This window comes from Trypanosoma cruzi, genomic scaffold, assembly GCF_000209065.1.
Source record: "Trypanosoma cruzi strain CL Brener 1047053516763 genomic scaffold, whole genome shotgun sequence".
In the NCBI taxonomy this organism is placed as follows: domain Eukaryota; phylum Euglenozoa; class Kinetoplastea; order Trypanosomatida; family Trypanosomatidae; genus Trypanosoma; species Trypanosoma cruzi.
The window spans coordinates 189854-214452 of NW_001849543.1; the positions used below are offsets into that span (position 1 = coordinate 189854).

The window sequence follows — 24599 nt, forward strand, 5'->3', positions numbered from 1 at the left end:
TTTTTTTATTGTTAGTTTTGTTTTTGTGTTGCTTTTCCGGAATGATAATGACCCCTATTTATTTAATGGTTGGTTGCTGCACACTGTCATGGGTGACGTGTTTCCCCCTCTTTTGATTGCTTTTTTTTGCCCACACGCGGTGCCGGCCTCACTGCTGTGCGTCCCACGGACTGCACGAAGGGAGGATTGGAGGAACAGGCCGGATGCCGCAATGAAGTGTGAGAGATGTTGTGTGGGCTGGTGGAACAGTACGAACCTTTTTTTATTTCATTTTTTTTTCCTTGGTGAAGGCATTATGTATACACAGACACACACGGTTGTCTTGTGCTTCTTAGCATATGAAATAGAATTTCTGCCCGATTGGTTTTTATATTCCTCCCCTGGAGTTCTGCTGCACTCTCAACTTATTTGTTTTTTCCTTTTGTTGCTGTTGTGTATTTTCTTTGAATTTGAAGTTTTGGTTTGCGTGGCGGTGTGTGAGTTCTGCAGTTGTAATGATTTCATCTTCCTTTTTTGGTGTGCGCTTCTTCTGGCTGCTGCCATTTATTACCATGCGGTGGCTGTGCGTGGTGTAGTGCTATCTCTCTCCACTTCCTTTCTCATGCTCTTGCAGATCGAATCCACGTTTTTTAACAACGATAGTTTTGATGATGATGCGCCGTGTTTTCTTTGTCGTGTTGGCGTTTGCACTGCTGTGCTGCTGCTCGTGCGTGTTTGCTATGGAGGAGGAGGTGCAAGAGCCGCAGGTGCTGCAGGTGAATGCAGAGTGTGCGGATGTTGGTGGCAAAGTTACGCGTTGGCAACTCCCTGGGAACTCATTGTGGTACAACTGCACGGTTGAAGATAATGGTGTGGGGAAGGAGATTTGCGGCATGGGCGGCGGAAACTGTACGTCCGAGGATGTTGAGAGGCGTGCCAAAGGAGTTGCGAAGGGCGGTGTCTTTACGATCAACGTCACATCGCTCACTCCAAGCGCGGTGAAGAGGTGGTGGGAGAGTAACGTGAAGTCGAAGGCGGTCACCGTTGAAAGTGTTCCGGCTAAATCTTTGGAAGCAGAACCTCCGAGCCCTCCAGAACACAAGGATTCTCGTGAAACATCTTCCAGACCGGGTTCTGAATCTTTTCCGGACGGCGCTGAGGGTGTGGCTGGTGCCCCTCCTCCACCACCTGCAACTCCAGGCGGCGCTGTTGCTAACTCTGCTGCTGGCGCTGCGGCCACGACGGATCCTTCTCCTCCTGCGACTTTGCAAGCGCAGAATTCCGCTCCCGCTGGTGAGCTTCAAGGCCCTTCACATTCTACTTCTGCTGCTTCTGCTGCACCCGAATCCCCACCAGATCCAAAGCCCACAGAAGACAGCGACCACTCCTCCCATGACCCTTCAGTGGAACTGCAGGAAGAGACTGCTGCTGCGCCACCGACTCAGTTGTCCCAGACCGGCGAGGACGGGGGTGCAGCGGAAGGCGCCGAAGAGGACACCGCCGCCAACACCACCGACACTGCTTCCACCAGCGAAGTAAATTCTACGGCGGCAAGCATGCCGGCTCCTCTTTCCTCTGCGCCCAAAACGAACGCTCTGGAGAACCGTGTGGGAACTGACGCCTGCTTCCATGACACCCATCTGCATGCCCTGTCACCGCTTGTTCTGGCTGCACTCACGTACGGGACACTGGGCTGAAGAAGTGAATGCGGACTATAATTGCTAGCACTCAACCACGGGGATTTATGTGTGCGTCTACTGTGGTCAGATGTAGATAAATAAGAGGAAATAATGATTGTGTTTTGCTTCATTTGATTCAGCTGCGCTGCTGTGTGCTCCACGTTGTTGATCTCTGTATCCGTCACTTGGCACGCGTCCCAGACACATTCGTATGCACAACGCCCACAACTGTTTGTGTGGACGCATGTCTGTGTGCTGCATGCACGCTGGAGCCATTTGTTGCAGCTCCTTCTTTGTTTTTTGTGTTTTTACTCTCTTTTTTGTTTTTTCTTTTTTTTTTCTACTGTTGTTGTTGTTACTTGTTTTTTGCTTCCTCCGGGGCGTTGTGAGTTTCTTTCACCTTTTAATGGTTTATTTTCTTTAACTTTTTCTTTTTTTTTGTTTCCTAATCTTTTACTCATCCGCCATTCCTCTTTTTTTGCTTTTGGGGCAATCACTATGGACGTTTTTCTTTTCTACTCTTCCCTCTTTTAATTGTTTCTTCTGCACTCTTCCTGCGAGGGGTGCCGTGTGTTCCCGCCCAACTGCTCCACTCGCACACCCACCGACACGCTCATGACGACGGCCCTGTGCGCCTCGCCTGCTGCACGCATGAGGAGGTGCCGCGACGAACGGCGCGCTGCGGGAGCCGTGACGTGTGGACGTGCGACGAGGGCCTGTGGGGCGGCGCACACATTTCTTCCCTCTTGTTTTGTTTTGTTTACGGTCAGGGCAGACACCCGCAGCGCCACACACACAGCCACACCCTGCTGCCGTGTTTTTCTTTCGTTTTGTTTGTTTTTGTTTTGTGCGTGCTGCCACCGTGCGTGATTGTTGAGTTCGGGGCCACACCGCATGTATCGCTGCCATCCAGCTGTGCCTCTTGCCGTCCTGATGTGCATCCCTGTGTTCCTTTTTTTTTTTTGCTTCTCCAACATACACCCACACGCATAAGTAGTTGCACAGTGCTCTGCAAGAATGTTTTTGGTAACGAGGGGCTTGGGCTTCGGCAGCGGCTGTTGGTGCTGCGGAGAACGAGGCGCCGAGGAACAAGAGGGCGAACCTGCTGGACGAGATTACGATGGCGGATGAGAGCTGTTTCGTTGCCTTTGCTTCGTACATTGCTAAGAATGCGCCATGTCGCCGCCTGACGGGATGCCTGCACTCGGCACCCTTCGAGGCATTGTGTTCTTTCATTCAGTGTGATGTCACAATCATCATGGCAGCACCTTCCCTCGCCGGCTCTGAGTGTGACAATACGAATGACGGCAAAGAGAGCGATGAGTATTATGGTGACGACTTGCACCGAGGGGCGGATTATTTGCGCGTCTTGGCACACGAATCCCAGGAGGGTTTGGATGCCCTCCCCACAATTCCCGGCCTTGCGGAACCGTTGGCTTTCGCGCTGTTACCCGCCGTAATTAGTGCCCCATGCGTTGAGACTGATCCATTTGCCGTGGAGTTCACGCAGCAGCTCTCGAGTGTTTGTGCTGCTGGTCCCTCGTTGGCCCTTTCGCATGTATCTCAGCGTTGCCTGGCGTGTGATTTGTTGTGCGTTGTCCAGGCCGCCGTCTCCAGTTTTCTGTTGGTGCCCAATAAGAAACACTTTGCGTTGCGGTGGGTATTTATTTGCGTGGCCGTCGACGCGCGTGACGATGCTCAACGGGTGTGTCTTTTGTTTAGTGGGCACGAGGGAGACTTCGGTGTGTGCCAACAGCACCGCGGAAGTCTTCGTCGACGGATCGAGGCGAAAATAAGGGAGGTCTGTCCGCTGCATCTCTCAAGGCAGCTGCGGGGCGCTCCGGACGCACAGAGTGAATGGACGGATGCCGCGCAGCTGGGGAGACCAGTTGTCTTCTCCGCCCTCCGTTGCCTGTGGAATCGATAATCCACAGCGTCACTGCCAGCAGCATTTTACTGCTGGGGATCGGCTGTGCTGAGGTTGCCCGTCTAGTGTGAATCGCAGCGTCAGTGCAGGAAGACGCTTTCACGCATTGCGAGTAGCTGCCCCAGCCTCGAGCTCATCAATATTCACAGCGGGGAGCAATGCATTTTGGTGGCCGGTGACGTTCAGGCGAGTGTGTTTCACTTCCCCCGCCGACCGCTGCCCTCTGCTGACGGTACAGTTGTTTGGCTCCGCCAATAATGCGCTCGTGAAACGTCCTCTCCGCACGCTGCGGGATTATTGCCGTGGAGGCGCTGATGGCATGTGGTGCGGGTGTGGCGTCGACGGAGTCATTCACGCATTGTCTTAGAAACATGACTTTGAGTCGTGTCAGTCACGCCGTGTTTCCCTTTTTTCTTGCTGGGAGTCTTGTGGGTGTGTTTGAGCCTCTTTTAGGAGCCTGCGTAGAGAATGATCGCGGGAGAGCTGGCTGCCTTAATGAATGTGTATATATACCCTGACAAAACGAATATACACTTCTGTACGACACTTTTCTGCCGTATGAGTTTTGGGGAGGCCACGACTTTAGGGAGCCGACAGAGGCCGGATAATTTTTATTTTTATTTTTACCATCGCACCCGCCCCCTTTTGGTTCCGCCACGCGGCGGGGTCTTGTGGCTGCAGGGCCCCAAAAGTCAGCCACCTCGTAAGTAACAAATAAATACATGCATCCTACCCGAATAGAGTGAGCGGGCTACGATTGTGGCTGACGGATGGTATATAAACATACAGTCACCTGGTGTTAAGTCTTTGAGGATGTGGCGAATCCATTCTTATTCCGTTGATCCCTCACTTATTTCCATCGTGTTTGGTTTCTATTGTTGAGAAACTCAGAACTTGGCCAGCGGCTCAGAAGATTATTCTTTATTGCAGCACTTTACCAGCGAAAGGCAGGAACGACTGACACCGAATTATTGGCTGCACCAACACAAGAAACATTCACAAGAGGAAAAACTGATTGTTGTGCACCCTGCAGAAATCCCCAACACACGATCCAGGCATGAAGGTTTGCCCTCTGCAAAACAACATATGCGGACATCTGCCAACATTCAAACAGGAACACAAATAAATGGTTTCCTGCACTCTTCTATTCCCTGGGCTTATTTTTGGTTGTGCTGCTGTTGCGGTGGTGGCCGCTCTTGCATGGAGTGGTGTGCGCTGGATTTGAAGAAGGTCAAAAGGCAACTGAATTGTTTTTGCGGTGAATGTTGGCTGCACTTCCCGTGGACCAACAATCCACGTGGTGTGCGGGGAACTCCTTTTTTTATTGTTACTTTGCTTTTGTGCTGCTGTGTGCGCTGCACCTCCTCTTGTGTGTGTGCGTACCCTCCGTGAGGGGTGCCGACACGACGGACCGCTCTCGCCGTGTGTACATGCGGTGGAGCCTTGTGTGCCGCTCCTGTTTGCTTCTCCCTCCTCCATCTGTGTGTTGGTGTTGCGGCAGGGCTGTGTGTGTGTGCCTGCTGCCGTGGATTGGGGTGTGTGTCGTGCGTGGTGTGCGGCGTACGGTGCATGCCTGGCTGCTGCCCTCTCCTCATGTGGTGTGCCCTCTGTGTGTGTCTGCCGCACCTCTCGTCTCCCCTGTTGCTCTCCATGTCCCTCACTGTGCAGATCTGCTCCACACCACTGAACGACCACACTCACGATGACGACGTGCCGTCTGCTGTGCGCCCTGCTGGTGCTCGCCCTGTGCTGCTGCCGCCCGTCTGTGTGCGCGGCAGCGACTGGTGGAGATCAAGGTGGAAGCAAGGAAGTTAAAATTCCCACTCCATCGCCCCGTGTCCCAGAGGAAGTGAAGGTGGTCGAGACGGAACAGAAATTAGGGACGTCCGGTAAGCCAGGAGAAGGGAGTCAGAGCATTGTGGATCAGACACCAGGTACGACGACTGATACGGAACAGCCGCTAAATCAAGTCATTACGCCACACACAGAAGAGGGTGCGCCAGCTACAGCAGGGGAACGACTTACAACTAATTCGGAACAGGCAGCAACTGGGGACACTGAAACGGCACAAAAAACAGAAGAGAGGACCCTTAAGCCAGAGGTAGCAGATAATTCCGATGTTCAGGAGCTAACAGGTCGTATCCCTCAAATGAAAGTATCAGGTATCGAAAACACCGCGAAAAATAAGATCACCACAACCACAACTACGACAAAAGCACCAACTACCACCGCCACTACGACTACAGAGGCGCCAACTACAACCACGACGACCACCCGCGCACCGTCACTTCTTCGCGAAGTCGACGGCAGCCTCAGCAGCTCTGCGTGGGTGTGTGCCCCGCTGGTGCTCGCCGTATCCGCGCTGGCGTACACCACTCTGGGCTGAAGATGTGTATGCGGGCTGTGCGTGCCAGCACTCAACCATGGGGACATGTGCGCGTCTACTGTGGTCCGATGTAAGTAAATAGGAGTAAATAATGATTGTGTTTTGCCTCACTTGCTTCCGGTGCCCTGCTGTGTGCTCCTTGCCGCTCCCCGCATCCGTCACGTTGAACGCACCCCAGACAAACTCATATGCATGGCACGCACACAACTGCTTGCGCGGAGTCACATTTGAGGATGGGTGCGTGCGCGCTGGAGCCATACTGTGCAGCCTTTGTTTTGTGTGTTTTTACATTTTTTACTTCATTGCTGTTGGTTTACCTGTGTTTTGTTTCTAATTGTTTTGTGTGTTTTTCTGTTTGCTTGCTGCGGGGCATTGTGTGTTTTTGCCCTTTCGCTGGTTTTAACTGTCTCATGGTGTGTGTGCGCTGCTGCTGCTGGGCTGCTGCCATTTGTGACTGTGCGGTGGCTGTGCGTGGTGTAGCGGCCGTGTCTCTCCTTTTGCTTCCGCTCTGTGTTGACGGGGAGTTATTTTTTGCTGAAGGCTGCAGGCAAGTGACAGGAGTGATGGCGATGATGGTGACTGGCCGTGTGCTGCTGGTGTGTGCCCTCTGCGTGCTGTGGTGCGGTGCCGGCGGGGTTGATGCGAGTAATCTCGAGAACAACGCAGTTGGTGGCTGCATGGCGTCGGGAGTGTTGAATACGAATAAATCGTATACGCCGAGCGGATGTGACAAAACGGCGCTGACGCTGCCTTTACGATCTGTCTTGTCCATCACTGCCGTTGAAGCTTCGACTGACCCATTGGTGACTGGTACAGCCGAAAATAAATCGGATTTAGCTCCAAGTTCAGGTGCTGATTTCGGTTGTGCCGGTTCTCCTCCTGGTCGCGGAGATGAAGGTGGAGGCGGTAGAGACGACGGTGCTGGCGGTCCTGGTGGCGTTGGAGGTGCCAGTGGCAGTCAAGCTCGTGGCAGCAAAGCTTCTGTTGGCGGTGGTGGTGGCTCAAATGGAGGTTCTAAAGCACGTGTTGATGGCTCTTTGAAGTCCCCTGCTTCGGATGTCAAGTCCCCATCTCCTGTTCTCGGTGATGGTGGCAGTTCTCCTGGGGCTCCTACAGGAAGTGTAGGTTCTGACGGAAGCAAAGGTTTCATTTTGGGCTCCTTTTCTTCTGGTGGTCGCAGTCAACCTGATGCTGGCAGTCCAGGTGGTGATGCATCTTTGAGCGCTCCTGTTGCTGGTGGTAATTCCCCACCCTCCATCACCGACGAGAGTGATGCCTTGGAGAAGACCGGCGCTGCGGCATCCACAAAGGGAGGGAAACCCCAAGAAGCAGGTGAGCAGTCAGGAGCAAATCGTGCACGGAACGAATTGCCCAAATTGTCGGCACCAGCGGAGTCAACACCCGAAGCACAAGAAGACTGTCCCAGTGAACAAGAAAAACCAGAAAGTGAAGCTGCTGGTAGGGCCGCAACTGGAAAAGAGAAACGGCGGATTGACGCGGAGGCACAAGGTCCTTCCACCGTGATGTCCACCGCCAGCACCCCGCCACTACCACCGCCAGCGCCAGCAACGGTAGGAGAACAACCAACAGCAGTGGCAGTTCCGGCAGGAGGAAGCCCAACGGCACAAACAGACTCGCAAACTTTGACAGAAGAAAGGACAAAAACGCCACCGCCACCAAACAAAAAGGAGACTGAAGAGACGGAACCTACTTCTGGGGATGGTGTGGCAGAGCAACAGGGTCAAGGCACAGTTTTACCGGATCTGAAGGGTGGACCTACCGGCAGCCCGGCGGAAGTAACGGCATCATCCATCTCTACAAGTGGCAGTGGTGATGGCCGGAGTAGGACGGATGAGAATGACGACAACAGCAGAGGGCCCAACCCCGGAGGGCTACACAACGACCCCGAATCCAGTCATACCAACGTTGCGCCCACAGCCAGTGAGACAAAACCACGTACAGCGAAAGCAGCAGCCACCGCCAGAACAGATGATACGGCAAAGCCTGGCAGCAGTGACGGCAGCACCGCGGTCTCCCACACCACCTCCCCTCTTTTGCTTCTTCTTGTTGTTGTTGCGTGTGCCGCTGCGGCTGCGGTGGTGGCCGCGTGAGAGTGAGGGAGAGAGAGCCGTGCACCGCCCGCACACACACTCTTCCTTCTCTCTCTCTGTGTGTGTGTCCCCTTGCATGGACTCTCGCCCTCACCTCACCCCACGAGTCACACACAATAATGTGCCCATTGTATATATGCATGCACACCCATGCAGGCCCGTTGGTGCTCTCTTTTGCACGACACGCACCGCTGCCGTCCTGCCCGGCTGCATGGGCGGAGCACCGTAACTGTTTCTGTTTTTTTCTCCTCTTATGATTGTTTTAATTGTTTTTAATTTTTCTTTGCTGTTTGCTTTAAAATATTTCAAATTGTTTTTTTTTTTTGTTTTTTCTGGTTGTGTGATTTTTTTCCTTCGTTTTGTTTTTGTTATTACTTTTTATTGTTCTTTTCTCACATTTCCTTCACTCCCCCATATCTTTTTTTGCTTTTGGGGCAATCACTATGGACGTTTTTTTCTTTTCTACTCTTCCCTCTTTAATTGTTTCTTCTGCACTCTTCCTGCGAGGGGTGCCGTGTGTTTCCCGCCCAACTGCTCCACTCGCACACCCACCGACACGCTCACAACGACGGCCCTGTGCGCCTCGCCTGCTGCACGCATGAGGAGGGGCCGCGACGAACGGCGCGCTGAGGGAGCCGTGACGTGTGGGCGTGCGGCGAGGGCCTGTGGGGCGGAGCACACATTTCTTCCCTCTTGTTTTGTTTCCTTGCGGCCAGGGCGGGCAGACACCCGCAGCGCCACACACACAGCCACACCCTGCCGCCGTGTTTTTCTTTAAGGATTTGTTTTGCTTTGCGTGTTTATTTCATGCGGTGGCGCACCCTCCGGTGTCGGCCTCGTGAGCATTTCTCTCCCCTCCGATGATTTCTTTTTCTTTTTCTTTTTTTTTCTTTTTTTAAAATTCTTTCCAAAGTGTGAGTTGTGGAAGGGTGAGGATGATTTTTTATTTATTTATTTTTATTTAATTTTTTAATGAATTGCCGCTGCTTGGGCTGCAGTGCAATATCATGAGTTTGAGCTGTCTTTTTCCCTTTGTTTCTGCCATGCACCTCTGCTGTGCGTTTTTGTTTGTGCGTCCCTTCAATTGCTCTGCTCCTGTTTTTACTTCTTTGCTTCGTGTGTCTGCAGGCACACACACAACCACAACATGCACACAAGGTGCACATTGCAGTGGATTTGGATGCTTCTTTTGTAGCGTGTGCTGGCGGTTGCGTGTGGCTGCTGCTTCCTCCGTGGGCACGAAGGGAAGGAGGAGAGGGAGCGCGCACGGCGAGTCACTCTTCCTGCGACTGCTGTGGAGGGCCGCATCCTTTCGGTGTGCGCTTCTCCGCCGTTGTGCCGTGCGCTCGCGCGTGTCATTTGTTATGCGCGTGCGTACTGAGCATGTTTTTCCGGAGCGTTGGGCGGCTGCCACCATTCTTTTGCGGTTTGTGTGAGTGGGCACGTGCGGATGAGGGTCAGGGCGCATGGAATGAAGGAATGGCGTGGGGAAGGGGAATTTGATTTGGAGGGTGTTTGGACCGGATTCATTTGGCTGCGGTGGACACATGCACGACGGATGTGTTTCGGCATAATGGGGGAGGATGCGACAGGACTTTCCGAAGTGACCCGTCAATGCAATTTGGGTTTCATAGCACTGGGGCACAGTGGTCTTCCTGCAATGGCTGGTGACGGCCTCTAGTGGACCGGTGTATTTATGCTGCTGCTGCTGCTGCTCGAGGAGGCGTAGAAGCGCGATTTGAGGTGAGCGGCGGAGGGGCCACACATCCCGCAGTGATGGTCGTCGTTGGCCCAGCAGGTGCCTCTGAAGGTTTTGTTGGATGCAACGTCCTTATGCCCGTCTCCGGATGGCGGCATCCCTGATGCAGCCAACGGACGGGGCTGGGAGCGACGGTGAGACGCAAGCACGTGTGGATGTTCGGAGCGGCCGGCGCACCGCACGCTGAGCGCATGGCACGGCGAGGGCCGGACCCAGAAAAGGGACACCGCGTGGGACGTCAATCTTCACTGCAGCGACCGCCACCGAATTCGGATTTGCTCGCACCTTCTGCGGTCCCTCTTCCTCCCCTCACTTCTGTGCCGAGGACTGTGCCGCGGGATCCAGCAGCGAGATGTTTGGCCGCAGGAACATGGCCCGAGCAAATCGTTTGTGGGAGGGGATGTGCACTGCGACGAGAAGAAAAAAAATGTTGCGAGACGATCACCACCGCAAGACCGGAGTGAAGTTGTGTTTTGTCCACTTGCGCGAGGGCGGCCTGCCACCTGGTCGGTTAGGAGGATTATTTTTTTGCGTCGTTGCGCTCTCTTTTTATTCCGCTGCGTTTTCCTGCGGACCTGCGAAGGGAGATTTGCAAGAAGTTTCTGCGAGGCGTCCGTGCCGTCGTCGGAAAAGCGGATCCCCCTTGAAAAACGCTACTTTATAAATTTGTTTTGGGCGGGGAGTTCCTGTCGATTCACTGCGACTTTGTTTTGCGGATTTGATGCGTGTCTTTCCGGGCGGCTCGGTCTGTGCTCCCGGCCTACTCGGATGTGGTGTGCGCCTCGACGTGAAGGTTCCTGCCAGCCGTTTGATTGCCTCCCCGCTGTGGCTGCCGCCGCTGTCTTCTTCCCTCCCTGAGGTCCTGCGGCTTCTTGACAAGATGCTTTGGAGAAGGCGTTGCCGCTCTTGTCGTCCATGATATTTTGATTCTGGTGTCGCGGTCAGGAGACATTGAACGAGAGGGTTTGCTGCCCTCCTGTTTTATTTGCCCTCTCTGCCTGACGGCCAGTTCTACACAAGCGTGCTGCTCGGCACCTCAGTTGGTGCTGGCGGGTTTGCTCACAGTTGTCGCGGGCAATCGCATGCGCCAACTCTTCTCTGCTCCTTTTCAGTGTCGCATTTTTTTATTGATTGACGGACGCCATTCTGTCCGGCGTGCTACATTGATTGGATTGTGTGGGACTGCTCGCCAACGTCATCGGAGAAAGCAGGCCGACTTTTCACGTGTTTAAATGCCATCTTGCGCGCAGGTATTTTTTTCACATGTTCAGTTGATGTGCACTCAAACAGCGAGGTGTCCGGAACTATGCGTGCGTGGAATTCTTCCTGCCATGTGAACTGCGGGCAACACCGAGAGGCTGCCACTTTGGCCCCGCAGAGTTGTGTCTCTTCACAGGGTTGGCAGGGAAATTCCATGCAGCCTGCTACTGCTGGTGTGTCCCCAAATTTTGTCACTCCATGCGAATAATGTGCTTCAGCGAGTGAGGGTGTTGGTTGGGTTTGTGTGCACTCTGATTGTGTTTGCTACTTTGTGCGGGAACGCAATACTTGAGTGGTGGGAAAATGGAGCGGGGCGATGCATGGCTGCGTCTCGCCCATTGTTCACTGCACGGTGGTGTGGTGCACATTGTGGTGTTGACTCTGCGATGTGACTGCGGTCTCCTGCGCGATGATGGCGGTGGGTGGAGGAGAGTGTTGACCCGCGGCGGGCGGTGGGATCGTGCCTCCTTTTCTCCTTGTTCCTTCCCTTTTGTGAAGGTGTGCACTTATTTTTTGTGTGAGTGATGAGGCAAACAAACAAACAGAAAACGTGAATAAAACAAAATAAAAAAGGGCGATAATGTGGCGGTGGTGTGTTTGGTTGCACGTTGCGTTGCTGCGGGGGCGGTGGGCCTCGACTGCTTCACCGACAGGCGTTGCAGTGCGGCTGCATGGCGCACCGACCGCCCTGCCGCGCGAGTGCCACGCCCAACGCCATTGGGACAGCGAGACGAGACAGCCGCGACTGTCCTTTGGAGCCAGCGGTGCCTGCTGGCCGCAGTTGGGTGGTGCGAGTGGGATGCTTCACCGCACGGGTGTTGTGATGGCACCTCGCCGTGGAATCTCTTGTGATGGTTCCGACGCTGCAGCTCGACATGTGGGGTGGCGGGGAGTAAAGAGTGGCCGCAGTGGACCATGAGCAGCACCAACATGAGGCTGAGTGATTTCCTTTGGAATTATGTTGGCGGCAGGGCGGCTGTTTATGAAAGACTACAATGTGGCGAGGGAGATGTTTGTTCAGGAGCCGGATGATTACGTACAAGACCAGCGGCCTCTTGAAGAAATTCTTAACTTGACTGCGTACCAGGCGCTGGAGGCCATTACTAGGCCTCTTCACGAAGGTGTGCTCTCTCTCGGGCAACGTAGGGACTATGAAAGAAAAGCATACGATCACCCCTCTTGCAAGGAGAACACCAAACGGAGTACTCACGCAGGTGCTGACAGAAGCGAGGCGGGAGGCAGAGGAAAGGCTAAGACGAACGCAAGAAATGAAATTTACCATTTCCACTAATATCGAAGATGTACTGTTTAAAGGAAGAGCTCGCGTCAATGAAATGAGGCTGAACGACTTTCTTACGAGGGAACTGGACGGCAGGGGCATTGTGGACACCAATCGGGATGTCTTGCCGGAGGAGTTTTCCAAGGACCCCACGAAGTATATCCGTGATAAAGGAGCATTGAACGAGATACAGGCATCCGGTCATTATTTGAGTATGAAGCGAGCTGCAAAGGGTGAAGTGATCTTCGACGAGGATATACGCGAGCTATGCGATAAGGGTGTCAACAATCTACCGGGGTGGTCATTGGCTGCTGCGGAGGTAAAAGCAACTGCTCATAACTCCACCAAACACTTCTTGGATGCAGCTGCCGAGGAGGCGAGGAACCCAACGACGACGAGCGCACCGGAGAAACTGGAGGGATGCTACGAGTCTCTGCACAATGCGAGGTGGAGCCATGCGGTGGATCTTCCGGAGGGCGTGGAGCGAAAGAAAACGGGGACTGGAATGGGGGTGCATGAGGGGAAGCCAGAACAGTCATGGTCGTACAAGAAAGCTGACGACGCTATCGAAGAGAATGACGCTGTGCAGCAATTCGGTGCGGCACCTCCCGTGTTGATGGTGCTCACCTCGGAGAAGGGATGGCCGTACTCGTGGCATACGATACAGGAGCTTCCTGAGGACGTTTTTGTAAACTGTGCGGCGGATCGAGCGTGGCAGACCGTCAGGAATGATCCAACCGCGTGGTTCAGCCCTCACGGTGGGACCGACTTTACGCCTAGGCGACGTGTGTTGATTGGGACGCCCGGGATCGGGAAGTCGATGAATGCCGGCTCGTACCTCCTCTATCAGCTGCTGCACTGCGATGCCGAGAAACTCCAAGTGGTAGTCCACTGTTTTGGTGGAGGAGATGCGTACGTGTCTGACAAGAGCACCAGAGCGGTGACAAGATACAGCGATGAGGACATGTGCGTCTCGGAGTTGAGAAGTTTGAGGGGGCATGGGAGGAATGTGTATATTATCTACGATGTGGCAAAGGAGGGAACGCCGCCACCGAGGGATTTTGCGCCTACTTCTGGATGGGGCATGGTTGCGGTGTCATTTCCAAAGGTAACGAACTATGATGAGTGGGCGAAGCAACTACAAGCCGCGCGAATCATCGTGAATTGCCCCGACGAGATGGATGTGAAGGCGATGTGCGCCTGTATAACGCGTGATAAGACCAAAGAGAAACAAGCGGAATGCTGGAAAGAGGTCAAAAAACACATGTATCTTTTGGGACCGATTCCACGTCACGTCTTTGATGAGGAGGCGTTTAATGAACGCTGTGGAGCGGTGAAGTTTGCATTGCAATCGATCAACGAGGTAACTGTGAAAGAGTACTTTTCACGGGGAGGTGAGTTGCCATGGTGTTCTGAGGATCCGTTCCACAGGCTTGTGAAGGTTGTTCGGGAAATATACGCAGGCGGTGTGATCCTTTTCAGTGCACCGATATCTGCTTGCCTCGAGGAACGGACATTGGAACGCTTCCCAAGTGTAGCAGAATAAAATAGCCTTTTGAGGCTGATGTTGGCGTCGAGGGATAATATTTTGCCCATATTTTTTGGATGGTTTGCTTTGGAATCGTTCACGGAGAGTGCCTTTGTCAAGGCAATAGCGAAGAAACTCACGGAGTTTGAGGCGCCAACAGGACGTCAAGCAAAGCTCTGCGTCTTGTAGTTGGCCTGAATTGCATCCCAAGGGAGATGAGGGTTTGCTGCCGAGTGAATATGAAAAAACGATCCGTAAAGTACGGGGTGCTGTACAAACCGTGGGCCACAAACTTTTCGCTGGTGGACGGCTTTTTTTCTTCATGCAGTCCAATCCAATGACGCTGGTTGGGCTGCGGATGGCTACGGCGGATGGGCAACACACCACCGCCAGCACTGTGCGGCAGTTCACTGAGTGTCTGGCGGCATATTTTAATGGTTGGGAGGAATTATCCCGAGACATTTCGTGGGAGATTATTTACGTGCAGCAGGCAGACAGCACGCCGATGAATGACTGGCGGAGATGTGATGTCGTCAATTCCAATAATGTGAGCGACGATGAAGGCCGCGGAATAGCGGCGTTGTGGAACGGAAAAGGTGCGGCAGTACCAAGTGTCAATATTGAAAGAAGTTTTAGAAAATGTCGTAGGAGTTTTAAATTTGTGAAGCAAAAAGGCTTCGAAGGGAAAATGGAAGAAATAATTGAGGGTAATTGGCGCATTACTTTTATGATGAATTATGTTAGGGAGTATTTTCTCGATTTTTTTATTTGTGTGTGACTGCAGGTGTTGGTCAGGGAACGCCTTTCTTCCGAGGGAATCATTGCGGTCAACAGTCTCGCACCACTACAATCATTTTTTATTTTATTTTTTTTTTACTTCTGTGAAGGCTCCGTCGTTACCGGAGGATGATGTGCAACATCAGCGTGCCCATCCGGCTGTTGGTTTTGGTGCAGAACGGGCGGGAGGCGATGCTGTCGTTGTGCCTGCAGGAACTCGAGAGGGTCTATGGGTGGTCCGGACGCCTGGTTGTGAGTTGTCACCCGGAAAACATCGGGTACAGCGCTGCCGTGAACATCGGGTCACGACTTGCACTCTCGCTGCCACGCGAGGAAGTGCCTTTTGTTTTTGTGAGAAACAGCGACGTAAAGTTTTCACCCGATCTTCTTCCCAACCTTCTACGCGATGTGCATGAAATGACGAGGCATGATGCCGCTCGCATGGATGAGTTGTCGGCGGAGGTGGCGAATGGGCCGAGCGAGTACAGTCCTGTTTTGCGACGGGGCTTGAGGGTGCTGCGCTCCACGGTGAACGATGGCCGATTGTCGACGTCTGCGCTGCTGCCTGACCGCATCCGTTATTCCTCTGTGAAGGAGCGTGAAAAGGCGTTTTCGAAGCATTACGGGCATTTTGCGCGTATTGCAAAAGCAGTTGTTTTACATCTGTTATGTTGACACGCCTGGCGATCAGTACGGTGGAATACTTTGAAGAGAACTTCTACCCAGATTGCGTGGAGGATGTCGACTACAGCTTACGACTCCGTTTGCTTGGAATTCAAGAGCGGAATGTTTTATGCGGCAAATTTGTGCATCGCGGCAACTATAATATTCGTTTCTCTAATGAGATGGGGCTGCCGGACGCTCTCTGGTACCGTCGCGTCAGGTCTTTGAGTGCGAAGGATGCATATGCCATGATGAAGTGGGGCCCTCAACGGGCGTGCAGTGGCGGGTGCAAGGGGCCATATGACGGCATGGTCCCCGAAGACTTTTGGGTGAAGGATGAGGCACGCATACAGCGCATTCGGGCCTACGGGCATGATGAGGAGCAAGGGGTTCCAAAGGTTGAGTACGACAGGACACTTTTGTACCCTTTCACGACGAAAGGAAGATGAACTGGCGCCAGTCGCAAGTTTTGTGTTTTTATTATTTTATTTTGTTTTATTTTTTACTTTAATTATTAAAAGTTTCCTTTTTATATATTTACACAAATGATATTTAAGTGAGTACGCCATGGGTTTTAAAGAGCGCAACCATATATTTGACATGACAGGGGGAGGGCGCAGCGTCCAAAACTTGGCCGTGTTGCCGAGGGTAGGAGAGGGAGGTAGAAAGTAAGAAACGTGAAGATGATGGATGAGGGAGAAATAACAGGGGAGGGAAGCAGAAAACAAGCCAAAAATATTATGAGCACAACGCTGTTTCTCACGGCGGGCGATCGACGCCGCCATTGGCTACTAAGTTACCCACTGAAGGTGACACCCGTTTCCGCTGAATATGCTGCGTGCATATCTGTCGGGCTCTTTTTTGTTGGTTTGTTTGTTTCCCGCACATTTATTTCTCCGTGCCGCCTGACCCACTCGTTTATTATTCCCCTCTCCGTTTTTGTGCGTGCACCGAGAGAAGGGCTCGGGGACATGAAGTGCGCTCCCCTTCTGTGAGATGCCACCGAAAACGGGAGAACAAAAATGAAAGTGAAGCGGGGAGGGGAACCATCGTCACGCGTCCTTTTCTCCGAGAAGGCTGCTCGCCACGCCACTGAGGCGCGCCGTGTGCTTCACGAGGCCCGCTGGACTCTATTGGGGAGCCGTGAATGATGGCGCGTGTGAGTGTGGCGGATGCGTCCCCCAGGCGTCCCTAGAGGACCCTCTGGCCATTGGGACTGCGTGGAATGCGGGATTCCGCGGGGATATTTGGCCGTTTTGTTGTATTCTTCCATCCGCCCATCCCAAACCTCAACACGGCGTCTGGGCCAACGACTGCGACGGGATCCGTTGCGTATTTCTGAATCTTTTTTGCGTTGCAGCGGCGGGCCTGGTGCGTCCTGCTTGGCAGACACGGTGGCCGGGAGTGGGCTGCCGTATCGGGAAAACGATGGTCGCGGCGGAGCGTGTTGCGTACTTTGCAATTTGGCGTGTTTGTGGCAATCCTTGCGGATGATGTGACGACGCCTGTTTTACTTGTAGGGAGAGAAGCGATGCTCCACGGTGATGCACACGTTGCGTGTGGAGGTTTCTCTTGCTGTTGGTTTGTGAACGTTTTTTTTTCTTTTGCAGAAACACCACAGAGGGCGGTGTCTGCGGACAGCAGAGAACTGCGAGGAGGGGCATCACCCGATTTTTGGAGCGATGAGGCGGCTTCTGTGATTTTACGGTGTTTATTTTCAGGATTGAGAGGCTATCCTTTGCTGGAATGTATTGTGGGAGAACATCCGCGTGTTTGTTTTTGGTTAACCCCTTGGCATTTGGTGTCTGCCGTGAAACAGATGTTGATGGCGTTTCATGGCGGCGAGATGCATTTTTATTTATTTTATTGGCGAGTGGGTGAATTGTTTTGCGTTCTGCCACGCGGCTTGTTGCTGACGGCACGTGGCCGCAGGGAGACGTTGTGAGCGCCTCCGACGCGAGGTGCGATTGAGCAGTCACCTCCTCCGCTCGCCGGTACACGCTGTTGAGGCGGCGTGATGGTAATGAACCAACTTCCCAGAAAAGCAACGAGAGGACGTTTGCTCTTCCTGCTGCGGTGTACGAGTGAACCTCCAATCTGTGGGCGGGGTTGCCCTGCGTGCCGTATTTCTTTGAATTCCATGAGTTTTTTACATTGCCATCCACACGCACATGCACGCAATCCCCCTGTTTGCCCTCCTGTGGGCGGGAGACCGGGATGCAAAGGGAAAATGTGGCCCGTGCCAGCATGTGGTAAAGTCTTTCTTGGGAGGGATTGCGATTGTGATGTACGTCCTGGCAGGCAGGAATGGGATGAGAGGAGAGCGGAGGGCGAGTAACAACGATCGTGTGTGGGGCAATGCGCAGTGAGTAGGGCGGAGTGGTATTTGTGTTGACTTTTAAATGCATTTTTGTCTTTTTCTTTTGTGGCAATGGAAAGAAACTTTGGGTGGTGTGTTGTGGATTATTTGCACATGATTCAGCGCGGCAACACCATTTGCGGAGAAAATGAATGGCATCTGCGTGCGGCTTGTTTTGTGAGCGCGAGATGGTCGGGGAGGTGCTCAACGCTCCGAGAGGCCGGGAGCAAAGAGGCGTGCACTGCTGCAAGCAGAGGGATGCACGCTCCTGTTGGTGGCGTTTCTGTGGAGCCCTGAAGTGCCTGCAAGGAATTTGTTTCCGCCGCCTCATTATTTTGTTGATTGGTGCTTGCCGAGGCCTTTTGAGGCGGGGCGTGAGATGGACCGAGAGAGCGTGTGTCGTGCGGCGGTGCTGTGATTTGGTGCTGCCCACGTTTGTGCACATACTTCCTTTTGTGTCCGCGTTCTTGCCGCGGCGGTGCACCGGGAGCGTGTGACTGATCATTGTATCACTTGCGGACTGTTTCGGCAGGACTTTGAATGGCGTCGCCGAATGATGAAATTTCGCGTCCATTTGTGTGTGTGTGTGTTGGCTTCCTCTGTGACTTGCCGTGTTGTTGTTTTTTTATGTGGGCGATGTTTTTCCGTGATGTCCCTTACAGATTCTATTTTGTCCGCACCTTGCGTGAGTGATGTGCCCTGCTCTGCTCCTCGCTGACGTGTCTGACGTATTGCCGCTGTTGCTGCTGTACTCTCCACTTCTTGGACAAAGACACGCTAGGAAAGGAAGGCAACCAAACGCTAATCGCTACTGTGAAATTCGAAGGCTCTGGAAGGAACAACAGCACGCACACACACCGCACACACACATATTTATATGCTCTCACGTGTTGCTGCAGTGATGGCACCCCGCACACACAACCGTCGCCGCGTGACCGGATCCAGCGGGAGGAGGAGGGAAGGAAGAGAGAGTGAGCGGCAGAGGCCCAACATGTCGCGGCATCTCTTCTGCTCTGCGGTGCTGCTGCTCCTCGTTCTTGTGATGATGTGCTGCGGCACTGGAGCTGCGCACGCTGAGCAGGCAGGGGCCACTGTTGATCCGTTCACAGGGACGACGCCGATATCATTTGCTAATTGGAAGGGGTTTAACGAGGCCGGGAGGAAAATCACCTCGCTCCGCGTTCCTGGCCTCGTTAAAGTGGGTGAAGATGTATTTGCCGTTGCTGAATCGCAGTGCGGGGAGGAGAAGGGAGCCGGCCGCCGTGCTGGGATTGTGTCAAAGCACCTGAATATAAGTGATGACCCAATGGATATTTTGACGTCGGATTTAAGTTTGTTTTGCATGCAACTTGTGGACACCGCCGCGAATAATTTTGGGACAACAGAAGTGTTGCGACCAACGACGCTTGTGTTTGGGAACAGTGTTTACATGCTCCTGGGAAACCAAAGCCATACAAAGCCGCAGTTTCAAGGTGAGAATGAGCGGGGTCTTTTACTCGTGAAGGGAACTGTCGCCAATGAGGGTGGAAACAACAAGAAACTTTTGTGGAATGAGGCCCATGTGGTGAAGCCTGAACCCAGAGGAGATTCTTATTCCTTGACCGAGTTAACTGGCGGTGGAGGATCGGGCGCTGTGATGCGTGACGGCACGCTTGTGTTTCCCATGCAGGCCAAAGGCAACGATGGACAGAGCGTTTTACTCTCTATGAGTTTTACCCCGTCAAAGAACAAATGGGAATTTTCATCCGAAGCGACTGGTAAAGGCTGCAGGGATCCATCCATTGTGGAGTGGGGAGAAAACGAAGGCGACGAAAGACCCTTCATGATGGCTCAGTGTGCTGGAGGCTACTATGACGTTTACAGGTCCACTTCGCATGGAGTCAGTTGGTATGATTTGGGCGAGCCAATTAACCGCGTGTGGGGGAACTCACGTGATCGAGCAGGGGACGGCGTCAAGAGTGGATTTACCACCGCAACCATTGAGGGAAAGGAGGTGATGCTCATCACCGCGCCGGTTTATCCGAAGGAGGAAAATGAAGGTGTAAAAGGTCGGCTCCATCTTTGGGTGACGGACAATGCACGTGTGCACGATGTTGGGCCGATATCCCGTGAAGATGATGACGCTGCCGCGAGCTCGCTGTTGAAAAGTAAGGATGAGCTGATTTTACTGTACGAGAAGAGGAATGGTGAAGGGCCATACAGTCTTGTCGCCATGCGCCTGACTGAGCAGCTGAAGCGGATAAAGGAAGTGGTGAAGACATGGAAAGAATTGGACAACGCCTTGAAAGTTCCCACTGAAGGGCTGGTTGGTTTTTTATCCAGCACATTGGACGGGACTGCATGGAAGGACGAGTACCTCGGCGTGAATGCCACAGTGAGGGGCGGAGTGACCAGCACGGAGAGCGGTGTGACGCTCAAGGGATCAGAGGCGAAGTGGCCTGTTGGCGACATGGGGCAGACTGTGCCGTACTACTTTACAAACAACAAGTTCACTCTTTCGGCGACGGTGTCCATCCACGAGGTGCCGAAGGAAGGCAGCATCCCCATTCCTTTGATGGGTGCGAGGCTGAACGACAAGGACAGCACGGTGCTCTTTCAGCTGTCGTACACGAGTGAAAGAAATTGGAACTTCACACTTCACAAGAAGGATTTTTTGGTGAAGCCGTCTGGTGATGTTGGCAATTGGGAAAAAAACACGGCAATTCGAGTGACGGTGCAAAAGGATAACGATGATGAATGGTTCGTGTACGCTAATGGGAGAAGAATATACGAGACGGAAGAGGAAATGGCTCAGGACAGTAACGCTGATCAGTTTGGTTCACACAGGATCTCACACTTCTTCTTTGGTGCGGGCAATAAGGAAGATGAAGGGAGCAGCCCTGTGACGGTGGCTGATGTCCTTCTGTACAACCGCATACTGTATGATGATGACCTCGGAGACCTCAACGCCAGGACAGTCCCTATTCGACATCCGGCTGCCGAAGAACTGCACACTGCGGTGAAAGTCACGGCGACGGAGGAAGAAAAGCAGAAGGTCGGACAGCTGGACGTTGCACAGCCGGCAGCTGCATTGCAGACGGCCACACAGCTGACGACTTCCTTGGCAGACGTTGAAGAGGCTCCAATTGCACAGCCGACTGACTCTCAGTCTGTCCGTGTTCTTGCGGGCAGTGAATCGAGTGCTGAGAATGTTACGGACGAATTGAGTCCACACACTGCCGCCAAAAGTGACACTTCCGTTCCAGAAACCAATCACTCGGCATCCGATGGCAGTATGAGCCTAGACGACCGCCTCGCCCTGATCACCGACGCGAAATTGATCCTGCATGATTTACGTGGTGACAGCACTGCGCGTGTGCGCGTGTCTCGGGCGTTGCTGCTTCTTCTGGGACTGTGTGCACTTGTGGCAGTCTTGTGAGCCGAAGAATGCGACATCGCGACTCCTCACGGAGATTGTGTGCCGCATTCCCCGCGGGTTCTTTTTTTTTTTTTTTTTTGTGCGTGTTTTTTTTGTAATACTCAGTAATTCTTTTTTTCTTTTATTTTTTAATTTTTGGTTGCTGCACACTGTCATGAGTGACGTGTTCCCCCTCTTGTTTTGTTGTGTGTTGCCCACACGCGGTGCCGGCCCTGCGGCTGTGCGTCCCACGGCCTGCACGAAGGGGGGATTGGAAGAAAAGGCCGGATGCCGCAATGAAAGTGAGGGATGTTGTGTGGGCTGGTGGAACAGTACAATTTCATTTTTTTCGTTTTACTTTCTTTTTTTCATTTTCATTTTTCGTTTTGGTGCAGGTAATATTTATACAGAACACACGGTCGTCTTGTGCTGAACCGGCACATGAAGTAAAAGTCCTGCCGAATCAACACATTTTTTTTTAAATGTTTTTGGGAGTTTTTCTAAACTCCTACCCTTTTGTTTCTTTTTTCTTTCTTTTTTTTTAATCCCTGCGGACTTTTTTTTCTCTGTGCCATGTCCACTGCCACTTTGTGTCCTTGCGTCCCTTTTCTTGTCCCTCTGCTGACCGTGCTGTTGACATGCCCCTATTGCCTCTTTTTTTTCCCCCGCTAGAGGCACCGATATTCCGCGAAGACGATCGTTTGTGTTCGCCTTTGCGATGTCAACAGATTGGCTGGACGCCGTGCCCCGGCCTGTTGAGTGCACTCGGAGGAGAGCGGATGGTGCGCGCCGTGCCTCACTGTGAGTGTATGGCGCCACTCGCCACAACCTGCTGTGAGGCGTAATGCCTATTCGTCGGGGCAGAGAGAAGTAAAGGACAGCGCCGTGGACTTGCATGCGCTCCGTCCCTCTCGTTGCGGCCGTAGGTCTGTGCGCATGACTCTATCTTGCGGTGCGAAGCGGATGGCGGTGCTTCTGCGTGTGTTGTGCGGCGGGCTTCTCTTTTCCATGTCTTTGCCCTGTTGTGTGGAAGGTTGTGGGAGAGGATGTGTGCGGGAGAATGAGCGTGGGTGGCTGCCAGCCTCGCCCAGCGCATTGGGGGCTTCCATACATGTGGATTTGCTTGACGGCGTTTCGCGGCACCCAGGGTGTAGCGAGGAGGAGGATGGGGAGGGTCTGTTGTGGGCGGAAGGAGGATGGACAGGACAGTCCCCTTCCGTGTCCTTCCCTGTGTTGTTGGCAGCAAATACTGAGAGCATAAATGTGAGCGAGTGCGGGATGAAGGGTTTATGCCGCTTTGTGCGTGCTACTCAATCGTCGTCGTTGCACGCTGTCGTCACGGTGCGTTGTGGTGCGGTGCCGTTAGATGAGGGAAGGGTGCGATGCCACGGCCGCTGCGCACCACAACCATTTATTGCTTCTGCACCGGCATTGTTTTGTTTTTTTTTTGCTTCGCGATGGATTTGTTGGAGGAGCTTTGGTTTTGGTGGCTGCTTCACGGCGTTTCGCCTTGTGTGTCGGTTGCGGTTTTTCCGCGTGATGCCAAGGCGTTTGATGGGGTGTTTACCCTTCTTTTTGCGCCCTGCAGCCAGCCTTGTTTGCTCATGGCGGCAGCAATGGGACTCTGCGACTGCGCGCCTGCCGTGCGTGTGGCATCTTTTGCCGTTGTTCCCTCGCTGTGTTGGCGGGGGAGGAGGCGAGCGACTGCGTCGGTGGAGTTGCGCCCCAGTGGGAGAGGGAAGGCACCGACCGCTGCTGACGGCGACGGTCTTTGCTGCAGGCGATCTGACGGGAGGACGTAACCGGTGTCACAGTTAACCGAGATGGATGAGGACCGCACCGCGTCTTCCACCCCTTTCATCATCCCCTCAATCCACTGCAGTCACAACAGCCGCGCGGCATCTGCACGACTACCATCCGGACGTCTGTGAGCCAATCGGAATGCAATCGACATGGACTCTTTTCCCCGTGACCAAGTGCTGCCGCTGTGCTTCTTTGTTCCCTTCTTTGTGCGATGCCGTGCGCGCATGGTGTCTCTGCCTGCTGTGCAATGCCGACTCGCGTGAACGAGGAACGAGGCATTGACTGCTGGGGGCCGGCGAGCTCTCCACTCCACTTCCGCACCACCAACACCAACAACGCCTTTTGTACGCGCTTGATGGCTGGCGGTCGTAACGCTGCCACGCGGTCTGCCTCGGCTCTTGTGTGTCGTGCACGGCATCGGGACCGCCCTGTGATGCAGCCACTCGGTAACAGGAGCGGTGCCAGTGGTCGTTTGGCTTTTTGCCGGGATTCCACCACTCTGCGCGGTGACTGTGTGGGAGGTGGGAGGGCGATGGTGTCACTCACTTGATTGCGTCAGCGCGGCTTAGCTTCGGCGGCTGTACTGTGTTGGTTATTGTGTATGACCGGATGTTTTTGCGTGCCACTGTGTTTGGTTACTGTTGTCGCTGCTTTTATTTCTTTTTTGACCCTGCAGTTAGAGATACTTTTGCTCGACCAGCACAACTATCGTTTCAAGGTGTTAGGAGTTAATTGCAGTATTAGGATTAGCAGTATTAGTATAACGATCTGGCGTAATCGTGTCACTGGATTCGCCATATTTAGGAAGGGATTTGCTAGGCAGGAGTTACGGTCGACGGGTCGAGTGCGACACACCACGACAGCTTTATTGGTACCTCTTTGGGTCTGTGGATGCGGTCTGCGGTGGGTGCGTGTCCGCGCAGCCGGCACCGTGTGCGGTGCAGGGCAATTTTGACTGTGCGTGTGGCGCTGCTCGTTGTGTTGGCACTGGTTGCGGCGGCGGCGTGGGTGCCCGCGGCGCATGCGGTGGTGTTGCGACTGCGGGGCGGTACGGTAGACAGAGCCATCACGGTTGGCCGTGCCGTGGACACGGTGCTGATGGACGGCGTGCATATGACGAACGGCGTGGCTGTGGTGTTCGACGTGCCGGCGATGCTTCCCGGCGCGCTGCGCATCGAACTGAGGAACTGCGTGTGCGACGGCGGTGCGCAGATCTACGTGCGGGGCTACGGCGGCGAGCCGGCGAGTGACCGGAGCCTGGAGGTGAGCGTGAGCGGGCTGTCCGGGAGCTACTGCTCGCTTGTGTTTGTACACAACCTGCCGGCACACACGAACGTGACGGTCCGTGACTCGACGATTGTGACGCCGGGGCCAATGCACTACTCCCAGCTGAATGGGCTGACGGACGCTGTGGCGTCGCCGCTTGTGCTGCACGCGACATCGCTGTTGCAGTCGCAGCTGCGTGTGAGCAACACTGTGCTGAGGTCACTGCACGCGGGCGAGTCGGCGGTGTATGTTGGCGGCGGCGTGGATCTGCTGTCGAGCGCGGTGGCGCTTGACGGCGTGTTGCTGGAGGCGTCGGGCGGTCCGACCGCGTCCGCGATGCATGTGGCGTCCTCGTCACGTCTCAGTCTGCAGAGCCACTCGGTGTTCTCCATGACGAACGTGTCGGTTGTGAGCAGTGGCGGCGGC

General features: G+C 53.7%; 6 protein-coding genes and 2 pseudogenes across 6 annotated transcripts, besides 15 other annotated features; all 8 read left to right on the top strand.

Moving 5' to 3' along the window:
- Positions 1-10: part of a sequence feature (AT_rich) that runs on past the window's edge.
- Positions 1-5286: part of a sequence feature (areas not merged during assembly with more than two copies in the genome that could not be assigned to a particular haplotype) that runs on past the window's edge.
- Tc00.1047053510483.280 (90 kDa surface protein, putative) lies at positions 648-1676 on the top strand (the record flags this gene model as incomplete). The annotated part of the gene is made up of 1 exon (XM_815375.1): positions 648-1676. One exon carries the CDS (start codon positions 648-650, stop codon positions 1674-1676), a length of 1029 nt encoding a protein of 342 aa, XP_820468.1.
- Positions 1948-1998: a sequence feature (T-rich).
- On the top strand, positions 2779-3585 carry Tc00.1047053510483.290 (uncharacterized protein; the record flags this gene model as incomplete). Its single annotated transcript, XM_815376.1, has 1 exon — positions 2779-3585. One exon carries the CDS (start codon positions 2779-2781, stop codon positions 3583-3585), a length of 807 nt encoding a protein of 268 aa, XP_820469.1.
- Positions 4037-4504: a mobile genetic element.
- Positions 4190-4211: a sequence feature (AT_rich).
- Positions 5287-6240: a sequence feature (heterozygous, Esmeraldo-like haplotype).
- Tc00.1047053510483.300 (mucin TcMUCII, putative) lies at positions 5288-5971 on the top strand (the record flags this gene model as incomplete). The annotated part of the gene is made up of 1 exon (XM_815377.1): positions 5288-5971. One exon carries the CDS (start codon positions 5288-5290, stop codon positions 5969-5971), a length of 684 nt encoding a protein of 227 aa, XP_820470.1.
- Positions 6241-6422: a sequence feature (haploid, Esmeraldo-like haplotype).
- Positions 6423-24599: a sequence feature (areas not merged during assembly with more than two copies in the genome that could not be assigned to a particular haplotype).
- Tc00.1047053510483.310 (mucin-associated surface protein (MASP), putative) lies at positions 6535-8082 on the top strand (the record flags this gene model as incomplete). The annotated part of the gene is made up of 1 exon (XM_815378.1): positions 6535-8082. One exon carries the CDS (start codon positions 6535-6537, stop codon positions 8080-8082), a length of 1548 nt encoding a protein of 515 aa, XP_820471.1.
- Positions 6852-6971: a microsatellite.
- Positions 8315-8475: a sequence feature (T-rich).
- Positions 8947-8979: a microsatellite.
- Positions 9021-9056: a sequence feature (AT_rich).
- On the top strand, positions 12253-14613 carry Tc00.1047053510483.320 (annotated as a pseudogene).
- Positions 14761-14784: a sequence feature (AT_rich).
- Positions 14815-15795, top strand: Tc00.1047053510483.340 (annotated as a pseudogene).
- Positions 15823-15868: a sequence feature (AT_rich).
- Positions 16032-16343, top strand: Tc00.1047053510483.350 (uncharacterized protein; the record flags this gene model as incomplete). Its single annotated transcript, XM_815379.1, has 1 exon — positions 16032-16343. The coding sequence occupies one exon, from the start codon at positions 16032-16034 to the stop codon at positions 16341-16343; it is 312 nt and encodes a 103-aa protein (XP_820472.1).
- On the top strand, positions 18585-21125 carry Tc00.1047053510483.360 (trans-sialidase, putative; the record flags this gene model as incomplete). The annotated part of the gene is made up of 1 exon (XM_815380.1): positions 18585-21125. One exon carries the CDS (start codon positions 18585-18587, stop codon positions 21123-21125), a length of 2541 nt encoding a protein of 846 aa, XP_820473.1.
- Positions 21184-21262: a sequence feature (T-rich).